This window comes from Falco punctatus (assembly GCF_963210335.1).
Source record: "Falco punctatus genome assembly, chromosome: 3".
Taxonomy (NCBI): Eukaryota; Metazoa; Chordata; class Aves; order Falconiformes; family Falconidae; genus Falco; species Falco punctatus.
Window position 1 is genome coordinate 54,923,263 of NC_137582.1, and position 16,580 is coordinate 54,939,842.

Genomic DNA, 16,580 nt, shown 5'->3' on the forward strand with positions numbered 1-16,580 from the left:
ACGTACCAAATAAAAGAAATGGCCCGGTTGGGCGGCACGGGGAGGTCTGTGGGTACTTGGTTTGTGTAGTGCGGGGAGCTGGCAAGGCACGGCACGGCACGGCACGGCACGGCACGGCACGGCACGGCACGGCTGCTTCGCCCTGTCCCGGGTGGGACAGGGCTTGTGCCCTCCGTCCGGAGCCCATCCCGGCAAAGGGCCCTTCCCGGGAAGGAGGGGCGAGGCGGTGGGCTGCGGCACCGCTGGGTACGGCTTCCCCGGGGCAGAGCCGGGCGGCGGGCAGGGGCTGCACGGCGGCGCGCACGGGGTGGGGGGCGCGGAGCCGACGGAGGGCAGGGCTGGGGCTCCGCGCCGGCTTCCTCGGGGGCTCCCCCTCTGCGAGAGACCCCACAGAGCGGCCTCGCCGGGTCCGGCGGCTCCGGACCCCGTGCTCGCCGGCGTGGTTGCGGGACACCCCTCGGTTCTCTCCCCGCCGCGGAAGGGGCTATCTGAGGGGGAAGCCGGGCGCCCGGGGAGGCAGCGGCGGCACGGGGGGCCGAGGGCCTTCCAGCTGCCCTCAAGGCTGCAGCCGCAGCGAGCCAGAGGGCCGCCCGCGGTGCCCGGCAGCCCCCCGAGTGCTAATTTCTCCCTCTCTGCAGCCAACCTCGCCGGCGCTCCCGCAAGCGGAGCGAGCGCCGCGGCTACCAACTGGCTCTTCCCGGGCGGGCTCCGAGCCGCACGGATGCAAAGCCCCGCGCAGCCGTCTCCTCCCGAGCCCCTCGACCGAAATCCAGGCGCCTGGCTAAAGGTGCGAGGCCGGCGGCGAACGGTGCCGCGGGAGCCGGGGCCGCCCGCGCTCCGGTAGCATCCTGCCGGGGTAGAGCCGTGCTGCCGGACAAGCACAGCCCGAGTTTTTTGGGTGGGGTTTTTTCTTTCCTATGCTTGTTTGTAAGTTACTGTGAAATGAGGACGTGCGAGGGTCCAGGAGGTGCGAGGCGTGCCGACCTCTGTCCCAGCTGCTTGGTGGCAGTCGGTCGCCGCCGGGAGCGCCGCTCCGCACACAGAGTGCCTTGTTCTTTTGGGGTTTTTTTGGGGGATGGGGAGGCGGGACGGGCGCCGGAGGCGGGGGGGAACCGCCGGGCCGGGCCGTCCGCCCCGGCCCGGCGGGTCCCCCCCACCCCCGGCGCCCATCTCCGTTGCTCGACGGGACGGACCCGAGGTGAACGGCGGGCGCGGTAAGTACCGCTCCCTTCCCCGCGGTTCCCCCTTGGCGCGGCGCAGCCTCCTCCCCATCCATCCCAACCCCTCCCGCCCCTTCCCCGCCGCCGCCACTGGGAGCGCGGCCCCTTTAAGAGCCCGGCTTTGCCTCCCGGTAGCTGAAGGTCATTAAAACACAAAAGCGCTCCAGCGCTGCGGTCCAATATAGCGCATGCGCCCTGCCCGAGGACTGGCAGGGAGACGGCAATATGGCGAGAATGCCTGGCAGCGGCGGCGGAGAGTGGAGCGGCGGCGGGGGAGGCGGAGGCGGCGGTGGGAACAATGCGGGGGACCGGCCGCCCGGCCGCGGCGTCGCCCCCCGCCCGCACCGCTACTGCAGCGCCGGCGAGGAGGAGGAGGGCGAGGAGGAGGATGAGATCCAGGAGGTGCAGATAACGGGGTACGAGGAGGAGGAGGAGGAGGACGGAGCCGATGGGGGGCTGCTGCTGGACGAGGAGGAGGAGGAGGAAGAGGACATGGGTCTGGAGTGGGACGGCGAGGAGGAGACGGAGCCGCTGCCGCCCGCCCCGGGCCGTACGCCGGGCGGCAGCGGCGTCGGCGTCGGGGCGGCCCCGGGGGGCGCTGCGGCGGCTGCCCCGGGGGGCGGCGGCGGCGGCGGCCCCGGGGGGACGGTGGAGGACGCGGAGCTGGAGGCGGCCCTGCTGCTGCAGCGGCCGGAGCGGGCGCGGCTGAGCGAGAACACGCGGCTGGCCACCCGCTACGCCGTGCGCATCTTCCGCGAGTACCTGAGCGAGAAGGCGCAGAGCCCCGACTTCGAGACGATGGACAAGGGGGCGCTCTGCCGGGTCCTGCGCTCCTTCTACGCCGAGGCGCGCTCCAAGAGCGGGCAGCTCTACTCCAAGTCCTCCCTCATCAGCATCCGCAGCTCCCTCAACCGCTACCTCAACGAGCCGCCCTACTGCCGCACCCTCGACCTCACCAAGGACCCCGAGCTCCGCGCTGCCAACCTCACCCTGGCCGCCGTCATCCGCAAGCTGGAGGAGCAGGGCGCCGGGCCGGTGGTGCAGAAGCAGGCCATCACCCGCGCCGACCTCCGCAAGCTCTACACCTGCAGCGTCTTCAGCACCCAGAGCCCCTTCGGGCTCCTCAACAAGGTCTGGTTCGAGACCTGCATGTACTTTTGCACCCGGGGCCGGGAGAACCAGCGGGAGCTGGAGGAGGACTCCTTCGGGCTGGCCGTGGATGAGGATGGGCGCAAGTTTGTCTACTTCAAGGCGCTGGGGCCCTACCACAAGTCGCGCTCGTCCTCCTGGAGCAAGAAGCGGGCGGAAAGCAGCGACGAGGAGAACCTGCCCCGCATGTATGAGACTGGGACTGAGTTCTGCCCCTATGCCAGCTTTGTCAAGTACCTCTCCAAGCGCAACCCCCTCTGCAAGGCCTTCTTCCAGCGCCCACGGGACCACTGCAGTGAGGGCGATATCACCTGGTACGAGAACAAGGCCATCGGCAAGAACCTCCTGGGCACCCGCATGCAGATGCTCTCCAAGGCAGCCAAGCTCTCCAAGACCTACACCAACCACTGCATCGGCGCTGTCTCCATCGCTACCCTCAACAGCATCGCTGGCATCGGCACCAAGCTGGAGGGACCACAGCCACCACACCACCACCCCCCTCACCACCACCACCACCACCACCTCCTCCACCACCCCACTGGCGGGGGCTGCTACACCCCTGCTGCCCTGAATGGTGGACCACGGGCCCGGCCACCCGCCACCAACCCCTATGTGCTGCCCAAAGACGGTGACGCTGCGCCAGTGAAGGCAGAAGTGGCCGCGGTGGCCCCGGCCAAGCGGGCACTCTACGAGGCAGTGTTCCCGGCGGGGGCCGCAGCCGGTGGTGACGCATGCGGACCCTCCGCCTCCCCCAAAAGATTCTGCCGCCGCCCCGCTGAGCCCCTGGACGCTGCCGCGCCTGCCGTGGTGGTGGTCTCAGTGAAACACGACCCCCTGCCTCACCTCCTCCCCGAAGCCAATGGGCACAGAAGCACCACCTCACCCACAGTAGTTTCACCTGCTATTGTTTCCCCCACACAGGTAACTGGAAAAAGAAAAAAGAAAGAAGGAGAAAAAAAACCCAAACAGGTGGCACCCCTGCACCCTGTCCCACATAGCCCCCACTGCACCCCTCCTTTCTTCCCCACCGCTCCCAAGGCTGGCCACCGATACACACTGCCAGCCCCGGGGTGCCTCCTGGGGTGACTCACTGTTCAGGCACCCAACGAGCCCTGTTGCGAGTTATCCAACTTCCTCGCCCCCCAGTTTCCTCGCCCCCCCCACCCCCGCCACCGGTCTGGTGGCCACTGGCTTGCGTGCGTGCCTGTGGGTCAGATGCGAGAGGTGCCTGGGTGCTGCCATGCGCCCTCTCGGCGGCGGCACTGATGGCTGCCCTGCAGGCTCTCTCTTTCCCTCCTTTTTCTTTCTTTCCCCCTTTTTTTCTTTATCTTTTTGCGGGCGATGTGAGTTACGGGCCAAAATCGTAGATAAGGGCATCAGGTATCATTAGTGTGTGTGGTGTTCTTGATGTGCTAATGAACTATTTGAATAACCTCAAATGCAGGAAACAGCCGGGAGAATACTCAATTACACACTAGTAATGAGGGTGTAATTTTAAACTTCAGAAGTTAACAAGAGGGTTAATATGGCAATTGCATTCATCTTGTATTTGTTTATTTAAAATTGCTCTGTTTCCTGGCAGTGATCCTCTTCTTTTTTCTTTTTTTCTTTTTTCTTTTTTTCTTTTTTTTTTTTTTTAATAAGGCAAGTTGGCTTTAGTTGCGTTAGTTACCATAGTGGCGAAATATACAGTAAGAGCACAATTAAACGGGTTTAGGTGCAGCTGAACTGTGGAACGAGCCCAAGTTCATTAGGTGTGTTGCGTTGAGGTAAAGCAGTCTTGTCAAAAACGCGGTTGAGCTGTGCCTTGATGCGTGCCTTGGGGACCCCTTCTGCTGTGCGCCGGCACAGTGCTGGTGCCTGCTCCCCCTCCCCTCCGACAGGACCTTCATTTTGGGGTGTCTGAGCGCCGGAGCTTAATCACTTCAATTAAAGACTCGCTGCACCTCTGCAATTGGCTTGAAGTTTGGATGTCGTTCTAACTCGGTCTGTGAAGCGTACGCAGTTGCGTTGCGCCCCATAAAATACCACGTTTCAGGCAAGAACTTCACTGCTGGCTGCCCTGCACGGTTACAAAACTCTCCTGACATTCTTGTGTCAAGTAATAACAGGGATCGCGGCCGTCAGCCCCAGAGCGCGGCGCTGGGCGGGCACAGGTATATGACATGCCTGAGCTGTTTCCCAAGTGGAAATACCAGTTCTGGACAGACTGACCCTTTCAAAGAGTTTGCCAGCTAATCAACCCGCCTGAAGGCTGATTGGGGGGAGGGAGAGTGAGGCTTCCAGTGAATGCCTGCATAAACCTCTATGTTCTTTAGAATACCTGTGACCTCTCCTTTCTAGCAGGGGCTTTTTTTTTTGGACCACTTCAGTGCAGTACTGTAGTTTGATCTCTTGCTGTGCGTATCTGGTGTCTCTGAATGGCTTAGAGGCTTGATTATGTGCAGATAATGTTTTTGTTCTAGCTCATTATTTCAGGTATAAGCTAGCGCTCTTCGCTGTATTTAACCCTAGACTCCTCTTTGCCTCACTTTTAATGACCTTGAAAGTAATTTTGAAACTTCAGGCATAGTTTAGCACTTTTAGGGCAGCAGTGCACACGAATATGGGAAGGGGAAGAGCAGTTCTGATCCAGTTAGCGGTAACAGCGTATGCGTGCCTTTAACCTGTTAAATGAGGTGTCTTGGTACCTTCAGTCACCAGGCTGGAGACCTTGATCTCTACCCCAGCCCACAAATCTCTTCACACTTGCATAAAGCTTAGGCGACGAGAAATCCAGCTGCTGTACTGTTTGTTGCAGAGCTGTGCTTCCTATGTGAAGCATTCAGAGCTGTAATTCTCATTAGTGGCGGACTATGGGGAGAAAAGGAGAAATATCTAAAATAGATTACAGAGTACACAGGCATGCGCTGTTTTCTTAAGTGTATCAAGAAAATGAGCAATCAGCAAGGATACTAGACAGTGTGAGGTTTTTGCAGCAATTACACGGAAATGTTCATTGCCGTTCACAGTTTAATGAGCAAAACAAGCTGCCCAGCCACTTTTGTAGTTGAATCTTGCCTTTTCTTCAAAACTCATTAATTTAAGTCTTTAGGAGAAGGAAAATTCTCTATTTTTTTTGTCTTTTTAATTGCCGATTCTTGTCATCAGTTTTAACTTACACACTTTTTCTGGGATGTGACAAAACGAAAAAAATACAGGCTGTGGAACAGATTTCCTTGGGAGAATGTTAATGCTAAACTTTCTCTCCTTAGCTACATTTTATAATAGTTACACTAATCGAGGTTCAGGGCATTTCCTGGGGAAATTAATGACTGGCTGGGGTTAATGGCCCAAGGCATTGCCTGAAGCCATCGACTCTCCCAGCCAGTCATTAATCCCCAGGAAATGCCCTGGCCTTCAATCGTTATTGCTTAATTATAAACAAAGACTTTCCAGGCCATTTTACTGAATGCATCTCATCAAGTAATGTGACACTAAATTCCGCTGTTGACAAATATTACTGATTCCTGGAAGACATGAAAGTCCTAAGTTTGTCATTTATTGGTTGTCTTTGTAATTATTCTTCCAGGGAAGGATTTTGCTGACCTCATGAACTTGGTGAAAAAATGGTAGTGTGATGAGTGGTTTTCTTAGCATCTCTATACTACGTGCATGCATGCCCCCCTGCCTCCCCCCCACCCCGTTTTTATAGCATTGATAGCATTAAGCAAGGTATGGAAAAGGTTAAATGAAGGCACCAAATAGGATGTCTTCGATTTGCAGTGGCTACAAACTTTAGGTGTAAAGAGTCTGAGCGAGGATATTAGTTTTATGCTTGTCTGTCGTGGTTGCTGCCGCCTTTTGTTTTAGCAAGATGTCTTTTCAACGCTGGGTTTGTAGGAGCCTCCTCCAGAGCTAAGGAAAGGTACATTTAACATACCGTCTTGATCCAGCTGTTGTTTTAGGTTGCAACCTTGAGACCAACATTTATAGCAGGGGTCCTCACACTTTTTAACCAGGGGGCCGGCACGGATGCAGTGGCAGGCAGTCATCTGCGGCTGCTTGGTTTCCCCCCCAACCCCCAGCGGGGGGGGTCTGTAAATACTGGGGGCCGGATTGAGGACCCTGGGGGGCCGTATCCAGCCCGCGGGCCATAGTTTGAGGACCCCTGATTTATAGCGTGTATTTTAGAGCATACAGCACTGTGCCACCATGGCACAACTTTCTTTTCAGTCCTTATTTGCTCTGAACTGTAGCAATTTTCCTGCCACTGACAGCAGTACTTCAGTTCAAGCTGATGACAGAGGGATGTAATTTGGCTGTTGTTTGTCTCTCACGTTACTGAAAGATGAACAATAGCTAAAGTTTAAGCTTTTGATGCTACAATGTGATGGTGGCTGTTGAGATTTATAGATGTGGTACATGCTGAACTTCCTACAGTAGTAATAACCAAAAATAGGTGTAGGAAAATACTGGCAAATGCCATGAGTGAGGAGAGTTGGCATGTCATGTGAAAATGCTTCTGTTACATTGGTTCTCTAACTCAGTCAGGTTTCTCTGGGCTGCTTGTAAAGAGTTTCATCAGCTGTTATCTACCAAACACTCCGTCATTAAAACATGAGCCACGTGCATTTGTCTTAGCTGTTCCAGGGAATCCTTAAACATTTTTTCACTCGTGCTTTAAAGTCAGAGCTGCCCTTTCTGTTTTCTTTTTATCTGGCACATGTCTCTTCATTGCCTTCTGCTCTCTTTGAAGGGCTTGCTTTGACCAGAACCAGAAATCTACTTCTGGCTGCAGGTTTTGCAAAAGGAGGCAAAACAGTAGCACATGACAAATACAAGTAGACAGCAGGCACAACTGAGAACAAATCAAAGTAACTATTAAGTTACTTCTAGCTCTTTTTACTCTTTGTTTTTGGAGGTGGATAAGAATCTTTCTACTTGATCCTTGATATGGGGACATCCTGCACTTCCATAAAATGGCCACAAAAAGGGCTTCCGTTCTGTACAAATATTTGTAGTACTCTGACCAGAGTCATCGCTAGACTTTTTCCAAGTATACAGAGTAGGAGAACTCATCAGACAGCTTCAGGGAAGGATGCTTAGGATGGCAGCTTTAGGATGCTAGGCTTTATTTCGATACAGATAATAGATGGGGCAATATCCTTATCTTAAAGGCTTAAAGTACAGTAGCTATTAAGACTGATGACTGCTAAGTGCCTTGTTAGTTCTTGTGACAGTACTTCTGTTGATCTAGTTTCAGAGGTTAGTACTGGCTGCCCTACTGCCTGGTTAGTGCCATCCTCTTTGATTAATGGATTATCCCAGGCTGCGAGAAAATCCAGGATTTACTTAGTGTCTTATTTAAAAGAATCACTGAGGCTGAAATCTTAAAATATGAAGGTTAAAAGAACTTTTAACCTACAGTTAAAGAAACTGTACCTACCTTAGGGGCTACTGTTTGTTTCTTGGTGGTTGTTTGTGGGTTTTTTTTAGTGGGAAAGGTTTTAGTCTTCTGCTAAGTTAGAGATGTGTAAAGTGATTAGCTGTAGAAGGGACCTATTATACCTGACAGTCATCAGAATTGCTTTGAAATCATCGGGAGGCAGGGGATAGGTTAGCAGGGGTGTCAAGTATGGTCCCCAGAGACAGCTTTCTTATCAATCTCCATAGCGAAACACATGAATCCTGGCTATTGCTCTCTTCTGTAAAAGTCAGTGTTGTTTGTAACTAAGTGCTTCTAAAGATCATTGAACAGAGATGGGTGTTTTTTTGAAGACAGTAGGATATCCCAGGCTATGTTCCTTATAACTAACATGAGGTTTGGTAGGCATGTGAATGTTTCCCAAGATGAGTACAAGAAAAACAGAACAGAGATTAAGCTTAGTGATCTCGTATACAGCTTTGGGAGCAGTGTATGCACTGGAAGGAATGAAGGGAACTGCTTGTTCTGTCCTAGACTGAAGTTTGTCCATTTTGGATCAGCTGTTGGGGAGGAAATTGATTTAATGTGACTCAGGAGAGTGTTTTACAGATGTGAGAATGGTGTTTCGATACACACGTTTAGAATTGTGGTTATGAAGTTTAAAGTCCAATACTGTCTTTGCAGGTCCTCTTAGTTGCATTGGCACGATATATTGGCGGTATCAAATGTTGTAACTATTTCAGATGGTGATTTCTTCCACTATTACTTTCATTTTCAATATATTTTTACTTTCTAGAAATTAAACTCCTTTCATTTGGTTGCATCATGTGAGCTAGTCTGAAAATTTGCTTGGTCCAGCCTTCGATGATGGTAAGAATGCAAGAGGTGATCCATTTTGTATAACTCAAATGAAGATGACCTTTTTAGTACAATTGGGAGGAAAAAACAGCATCATTGAAGCACTGCTGTATTTTGACACTTTAGAAAATTCTATTGAATCTGAAATGACTGTGTTGGTACTATTCCTCTGTGCACATCAAAGATAAAATGCACAAATGTAAAGGCAGCAGAGAGCTGCTTTTTTTTTTTTTTTTTAACAGAAAGTCTTCTGTGATTATCCTGTAAAAGATTTCCCATTGCTCACTGCTCTCCTTCTAGAGAGCAAGAGATCAGAAACTGTTCAGTCTAATTGGTGAGTCTGTATGACAGTGAGCTGCCTTATTTCATGTATGGTGTAGAAATAAATGAGTGCTTAAACCCTTTGAAACACACCACTACTGCAGAAGCCATAGGCTGTAATTAAATTGAATGTGGGGTTGTATTGTCTTGTGCCCTTGGCTATAAACTTGATAACATACCATGGTACACCCACTATTGTGTTAGAAGCTGGAACCTAATTAGTGATGTTGTAGATTTTCAGTCACTTTCGAAGCCCTTCTGTTCATCTTTTTCCCCGTGTCCTCGCTTTCTTACTTTGCTTTTCTGTTTCTGAAGCAATAAATGCACCCTTCTTTTCAGAAGGAAATCATTAAGGGCATGTAGCCAAATATGTATGTGCAAGATAATTTTTTATCCAAGGGACAAGTGTTGGTAACTGCATTTTATCTGATGTAAAAGAGATTTATTAGTGTTGTGATAGTAAAAATATATAATCATGTTTCCAGGGAATGCTTTCTAAGTTTCTTCCAGGCATTTTTAGGGGGGAGTGAGGAAGGGGTTGAAACGTCTCATAATGCCTTGATCTAAAAGTAACATTGGAAGACATGGGATTGAATTCTGTTGTGGTTGTTTTTTGGGGATTATCCACAAGGAAAAATGGCTCTTCTGGGCTTTTAGAAATTCACATGCTTTTGCACTCAGCCAGTTTTATTTAGTTGATCTGAAAACCTTCAAACTTGCTAAAGACTTAATCCCTAATGAGAACGAGTGCCTTTGATGTGTTCTTAATGCCATTTTTAGTTTGGGAAATAATCAAAGTTGTGGTGCACAGATGCAGTGTATACATTTTAATTGCTATGCTTACCTATGCATCTCTACACTTTAGGACAGATCATTTTAATTGAATTGAAATTTAGTGAAAATTTTAAGCCCTATTCGCTTTAACAATGTATGAAAACATTTTTTTCACTGTGTACTTAGGGCACATCTGCTCCGTATAACAGTCCTGTGCATGGATACCTGAGCTAGCACCTCCTCGGGACTTCTGACTTGCTTTGTGTGGTAGCCAGAGTGGTGCACTGTGCTGATGTCATTTGTGGTGTTTGTGGTACTGGATGATGTGTTATCATGTAGCTTTTGGCAAGGGGTATTTGCTTCTCTTCAGTGACACCAGCAGTGTGAAACTGATTTTTCTCCTGTAATACTCTCCTGGTTTTCCATTGGGGAACAACAGGAGTCCAGGAAGACAAGGCTGATAGGATCTACAGGGAGGAATGGACTATAAATCCTGTGGTGAAGCTTCCCCAGGGTGAGGGTAGGAGAGGAGGTTTGAGAGCAGTTTTTTTGGTAGTGGGGGTAGCTCATGAGGGTAGGTAGAATGTTTGGTAGGTGCTGTTCAGGTAACACAGGCTGGAGGACTTGTCCTTGCAAAAGGAGGGCAGAAATCTCATAGGAGGTGAGGGGTGAGGATGAATTTTGGCTTTCCTTCTATTTTCTTGTCCCAAAGATCTTGTGGAGGTGCCGGGGTGATTTCTGAGCTGGCTTCTCTCTAGCACAGTGCTTCATTTCACCCTCTTCTTAAAGTGCCCAGGAACTGGGTCTGATGATGCTGTCATTTGTTTTAGTTTGGTTTTGGTATGGAGACTGAAAGGAAGAGGATGCTGTGTAGCTGGGACTCATACTTTGTAGCTCCAGTGAAGGTGCCACAGTTCTTGGCTTCCCTGCAAATCATCACCTGTGTACGCTGTTAGTACTTTCGCATGTCTGTCAGAAATGTGATGCATAAATGAATGACTTCCCTAAAACACTGTATTTTAAGCTCTTTTTTTTTTTTTTCCATATGTGTGTTTATGTTTAAGATTAAGGATTGCTGGGGAAATTTCAAGAGCAATTTCTCAACACCCTTCAGCTGAATCCTGAGCTTTTACTCACCGTAGCAGTATATATAGCTGATTTTTTCACCATTGTTGGTTTTTCTCTCTGTGTTTCTAGAGGCTTCAGAAGTGGCAGGGAGAGGTTGATCTGAAGTGAGGACAGCATACTGTGTCTGATGCTTTGACTATGAGTTATTAAGGTCCAGTGTAGTCATCCTGAGCTCTCACTCTGATCCAGGGTTCCTGGTTGCGAAGCCTGTGCTCGCTTTGCCAGTCTGAGCTGGTTGCATGGGTGAGGTATCCGCAGTGCACCCGAAGGAACAGCGCCGAAGCTCTCAGGTGCAGTAGGAAATCATCAGCGGTTAATTACCGAGCATCCTCTGGCTTAAGTCTCCCTTGGAGAAGCAGCAGCGGAAGCCTGTGGTGTGTCTGGCCAACATGGGGATAGGAACATGGGGTATGTGGGTTTAGCACGAAAGAGGGGAAATCCGGTCGTGTTGCCCTTCTCATCTCAGCTCTGCTTGGGGTGGGTTGAGACTGTTTCCTCCTTGTGCCTGAAATGTGAGGAAGAGGGGGAGCGAGGAAGGTGAAGTAGGCTAACATAGCTTGCTTGCTTCCTTCCTTCCTTCTTGCAAGGGCTGGCTGTTACCTGTGACGTGCCTGATAAATTCCTTCTGTTGAAGTCACCCTCCTCAGAAGTATGTGAGTCATCCGAAGTGCTGTAATTAAACCCGTATAGTTTTGATGCCAGATTAGGAGGACCTAACTGTGAGAGTTGGATTGACAAATTGGAAAGTGTAAATGGGAACACAGATGTAACAGGCAAACCTACAGGTGTAGTATGAACAGTGTGAATGTCAGATAAAGAGGGGAAACTGCTTGAATTGGTTGCCTTTCTGACTGTTTCCCAGTGTTTCTAGCAATTTTGTGATGAGCAGTGCTCACGTAAAGGATGCTTGTGTGCTCTTCCTCCTTTTCTCAGATACGACAGTGATAGCAGCTGCAGTTGTTTATTACAGGAGTTAGCTAGAAAATTATAGCAGACCACATTTGTGGTGATCGGGAGATGATGCCTTGTGTACGCTTTCATCAACTTTATCAGTACTAGTTTCCATCTTGGGTTTAGAAAACGTGTTGTCTTTTTCTTGTCCTCATAGCACTAGTTTCTGGAAGCTGTCCCTGGACTGTTGCAAGAGCAGGTTCACAGTTCTGTTCAATTCTTCAAAATGCTTTTTAAAGAGGGGGAAAATATAAGATGCTCTAAGCATGTGGATTTTGGCAAATAACCTGTTCAGAAAGAACTGTTTAGCCTTTTAGTATATTTTACACTTTTTCTGGTCTCTTAATTTGGTAGTGCTGAATCTTGCTGAGTTTCTCTCTTTGAAAATACAGTTTATCTGAAAAAAAATTGAAGCCCCTCTCCCTCTGAAAATGCACACTAATCAGTGACTGGCAAACTTGGGAGTGGAAAAATAACTTCTTGGAGGCAAAAGGGATAATGCGAAGCTCTGTGGTCCATGAAACCACGTGAGGAGAACTAAGTTCTCTAGAACTGGCTGATGTTTGTAGGAATATGATTTCTTTCCAGCACAAACACTTTAGAAAGTTACATTCTTTAGCAGGGATGGCAATGCAAATCCGCCAGCCTTTCACTCTGACTCTTTTGCCCGAGTACTGTTTGAAAATAAAATGGGCAGAGTGGGACAAATGTGGTTTCAGTGTCAGACGCAAAAAAAAAATCTGCTGCAAAATCGGCTTTCTGAAGCTGCTGCCAATCCAAAGCAGTATGTGTAACACAGTTACAGTTTGATTTTTAAAAAGCAGAAACAACTTTAATTCCTTTCAGAACTTTGTAGTTTTGCCTTCCTTTTAGGGTTTTTGACACACTTGCAAAGCAGCCTTATTTCTGGTTTTATCTTTGCAAGTTACCTTTTTGGGGAGAATGTTAATGTGTTATTTTTGAAATGCACCTGCATTTGTCAGCTGGTTTGAAAAAAAAAAAAAACCCCAAACATTATGAGTCTTTCTGATAGGGCATTCAGAAGACCTGAATGCAAATGTTTCCACTGAAAGTACTTTTAGATACAAGCTGTTCCCTTCAGTTTTATGTATTGAAAAGCATCAAAAGTTAGGAAGTAAACAAAAATAAAAGCTAAGGAAAACCAGGTTCATTGTAACTAGCAAGTACAAATGTGTCAAAATGGATTTTAAGTTTAAAATGTACAATGAATGACTCAATACTAAATACAATAATTGATATGCTGATGCATTGTACTGGTGTATGGACATAGCACTACACTGCTATGTAAATGTGTGTACACTACTACGTATCCCCATGGTACAGAGGAGAACTCAACACGTCTTTGTTTTTTAAAGTTTACTATGATAATTCAGTAGGAAAAGAAGCCTCCTGTCTGTGCTAAAGTGGAATTTTAACCAGTCTGTTTTCCTCACGCGGTATATTCATTTCTGAACGGCTAATAGATATCTTCAAGATCATGAATATAATAGTAGGCTACGTTTGTAGAACAGGATAATGATGTGGTAGCAACTGTTGCTCATGTAAAGTGTACGGCAGACACTTTCAGAAGTTTGTGTGGTGTTTTAATTGTTGAGAGGTATCAAAGCATCAAGTCAAATCCATATCTTTCTAGGAAAAGATATAATAGCTGATAATTTATATTATCTTTTTTTAGATTTTGCAAGCCCATGTCTGAATTTTTGCTAAAACGGCAAAACACACTTACCCCCTTCTGTGCTTAGTAACTTAGCTGAATATTCTTATTAAGGCATTTCTGTTTCTGTAAAATGCTGGATGGATTCCACTGGACACTTGTTCTGCCGCAGGGTTATGATCTTACCGGTTTTACTTGCTGTAAAATGCTCTGGTGTGGTGTTTTTCTGGCATTCTTCTGTGAAGATTTCCAGTGACAGCTGCAACAACTACGCAGCTACCCTTACCTTCACAGCAGCGTCCCCTCGCACTGCACGTGGGGTGGCAGAGTCCTGCGTGGCCCTGTCCTTCTTGCGAGAGGTCGGTTCGGGCTTCAGCACAAAGGAACGGTGCCGCTGGAACCGTGACCGTGCAGCCCTGCCGCAGGAACGCTGGGCACTGCTGCTGGCAGCCCGCGCCTCTGGGCTTCTTGGGTCTTCTCGGGCTTTTCTCCAAACAAGAAGACTGCATACTGCAAGGCAAAACTGAAATTCCTCATCCGTCCCCCCCCAGTTCTTTTGAAACCTAAAAGCTTCAACACAAGCCCCAGTCTGAAACCCCTTTGTTCTCTTTAACATTAATAACAGTGGTCTGAAATAGCTGTTGCCTCCTTTGTCTGAAGGGAGTAGATTTTTAGGAGGGGAGGAGAGGAGAGCAGAGATGGGCTTATGAACCTATCCAGAGGTCAGAAAGCAGGGGTTAAATAACTGTAGTAGCAGGGTTTTGAAGGCAGAACATATGAATTTTGTGAGAAGGAAAAGATGTGGAAATAAGTTGAAATGGAAAAGAAGGGGAGGGAAAGCAGAGTGAGCAAACTTTACCAGCTATCTTGCTACAGCACATCAGTTTGGAAACTAGATGAATTTCTGTATACAAATGCGCTTCTGCCAGATTAGTTCAATGGATTCAAGGGCTGGGAAATAATGCTTCTGTTTGGAGAGGGGCTAAAATTGGAAGAAGAAATTAGGATTAAAAAAAATCCTTCTCTTCTAATGCTAAATAACAAATGTAGTAGGTACACTGAAGAAAGATTTGATCAAGGAACAGACAGACCCAGAGGGATGGCAAAGAATAATTGTGGGTTTTTTTTTTCTTTAGAGTAGAAATGCTAGAGGAAAATGTAAAAGAACACTGAAGGGGGGGGGGGGGGGCAGGGAGTCTTGGTTTTCTTCAACTTTAAAGTTAGTTAAAAGAAAATTAGTATGACTTAATTTAAGTATGTTGTATTATTGCCTCATATGGAAACTAAAATCTAAAGATTTTTTTCCTTAACCTTAAAAAATGTGACATTTAAACCAGTGGTTTCCTGTAGAGTTTTGTATCAGAGTAAGCATTGGTTCTTGGGTATGTATCCCAAAAGAAAACCATTTCAGCGCTGTGGTAAAACAGCCTCTAAGCATTGTGTTTATTTTTATGCCTAATGGACAATAAACTGGTTTCCTCAAGCTACTTGAAATACTCCTTGTAAACTAAAGTGTCCGGATCAGTTTCTCATTCACATCTTATTAAAACTCAGTGAGGAAGTTGGGAAAACATGTTTTTGATCAAAGCGCTGTATAAACTAGTCATCTACTCCATTAATTTTCAAGCTACTTCATAAAATTTCTGAGCAGAACCCCGGTGGGTTCCTGCTTTCAAAGACAGCTTCGTCCCACCTGGATGCTAAACAGAGAGAGCAGCTCCACTGCGTGATGGGGAGGCATGTGGGAAGTTTTCAGGGTTTAGAGGAGAGGAGACAGTTGGAGAGTCTTTTTTTTTTTTTTCCCCATGTCTATCTGACTCGCAGTTTCCTAGTGGAATCCTGAGTTTGTTGAAGTATTTCCATGAATAGCTGTCTGCATCCGAAATGACTTGTGTATGCTAGTCTATTCTGTGTGCACTAGTGCCTGTATTTCTATTGTGTGGTCAGTTCATGTTACATATGACAACCTTAAATGCCATAGTGGCGTGTTTGATCAAAACACATCTTTTTCTCTAAGGAAACAAATATAGGGTCGTATCTCTGAGAAGTCAGGAATTTCTCGTTGGTTCTGGTGGTAGGTGGCTGGAAGCTAACTTTCAGCAACCCATTCTTGAGAAGAAGTCGTGCTGCTATCATATTGTACCCCACTTTTTCATAAATATATTCTAAACTTCTATACAGGCTCTTTTCAGGTCTGTTTCTATGAAGTTTCTGCCTCTGCATCTTAATGAGTAGGAGACCTCAGATCAGTATTTACAGCATCTGCTTCCAAGCTTTATATATGCAGCTACATCAAGATACATGGTTACGCACTTTATAAGAAACTTATTCAAGGAGAAGTGTTCACCTGATGAACAATATCTGCTTGTTGGCAGTGGTAGGGGGATACTTTGAGCACTGTTGTAAAAGCAGTAGTATTGTGTTTTGGAGAAACTGTCAAATTTGCTGGCTTTGTTTTGACTTGAAAATTAAACCTCTGTTTTATTAGAGGGGTGGAGGGGTGTGGATGTATGCGAGAAGTGGCCATCACAAGATAAAGCCTCCCTGGAGCAAGCACTGTGCAGCCTACATGCCAGCGGGACAATGCCAGTAGCGTAAGAAGTTGTGCTGCAAGAGATAGGCGATGGCAGTGTTGGAGATGATGTACCAGCTGATTAAAGGCTATAAGGAGGAGACGGGCTACATGGCTGAAAAAGCTAGTAAAAGGTGTTAGTCTGGTTGCACCAGCATTCTAACCTGAGACTGGGGCAGAAAGTCCTCATCTTAGTAATGGAGAGCGGTTAGCTGTTCTTAAAGCGTTTGCTGTTTGGTTGGGTTTTTTTGGTGACTTGTGCAAGAATTAGTCTCAGTCTGGATCCTAGTGGACAAGTATCCTGGCAGTGCAGGCCACCAGAGCTGACACTGATTGTCACTCCTGTTGGCAGTCTGAGTGATGAGGCGGGGGAAGAGCTGCCCTCACCCCAGAGGTGAGCTCCTGACTGTCAGGACAGGCTGATGGCCGCGTGAGAAAGCTGGCTCTGCCAGTGGTACACTTGCTGTCTGGATGGTCTGCTGGGTGTGGATGTGATGTTATCTAAAAGTAGCAGACTCCTGTATC

At 48.0% G+C, this 16,580-nt stretch overlaps 1 protein-coding gene across 7 annotated transcripts in view; it reads left to right on the plus strand.

Annotated features, from left to right (window-relative positions):
- The window catches only part of KCTD1 (potassium channel tetramerization domain containing 1), a 133,911-nt gene that overhangs the window by 32,622 nt on the left and 84,709 nt on the right, over positions 1-16,580 (plus strand). The window contains exon 1 of one of the 7 annotated variants that reach the window (XM_080382020.1): positions 160-246. The exons of 2 other annotated variants lie outside the window; for them this stretch is intronic. Coding sequence is in view for 2 of the 5 variants with exons in the window: in XM_080382013.1 (XP_080238139.1) it covers positions 1,446-3,290 (1,845 nt within the window). In the remaining 3 variants the exon portion in view is untranslated. 4 more of the 7 variants (XM_080382014.1, XM_080382019.1, XM_080382018.1 and 1 more) reach the window with 4 other exon arrangements.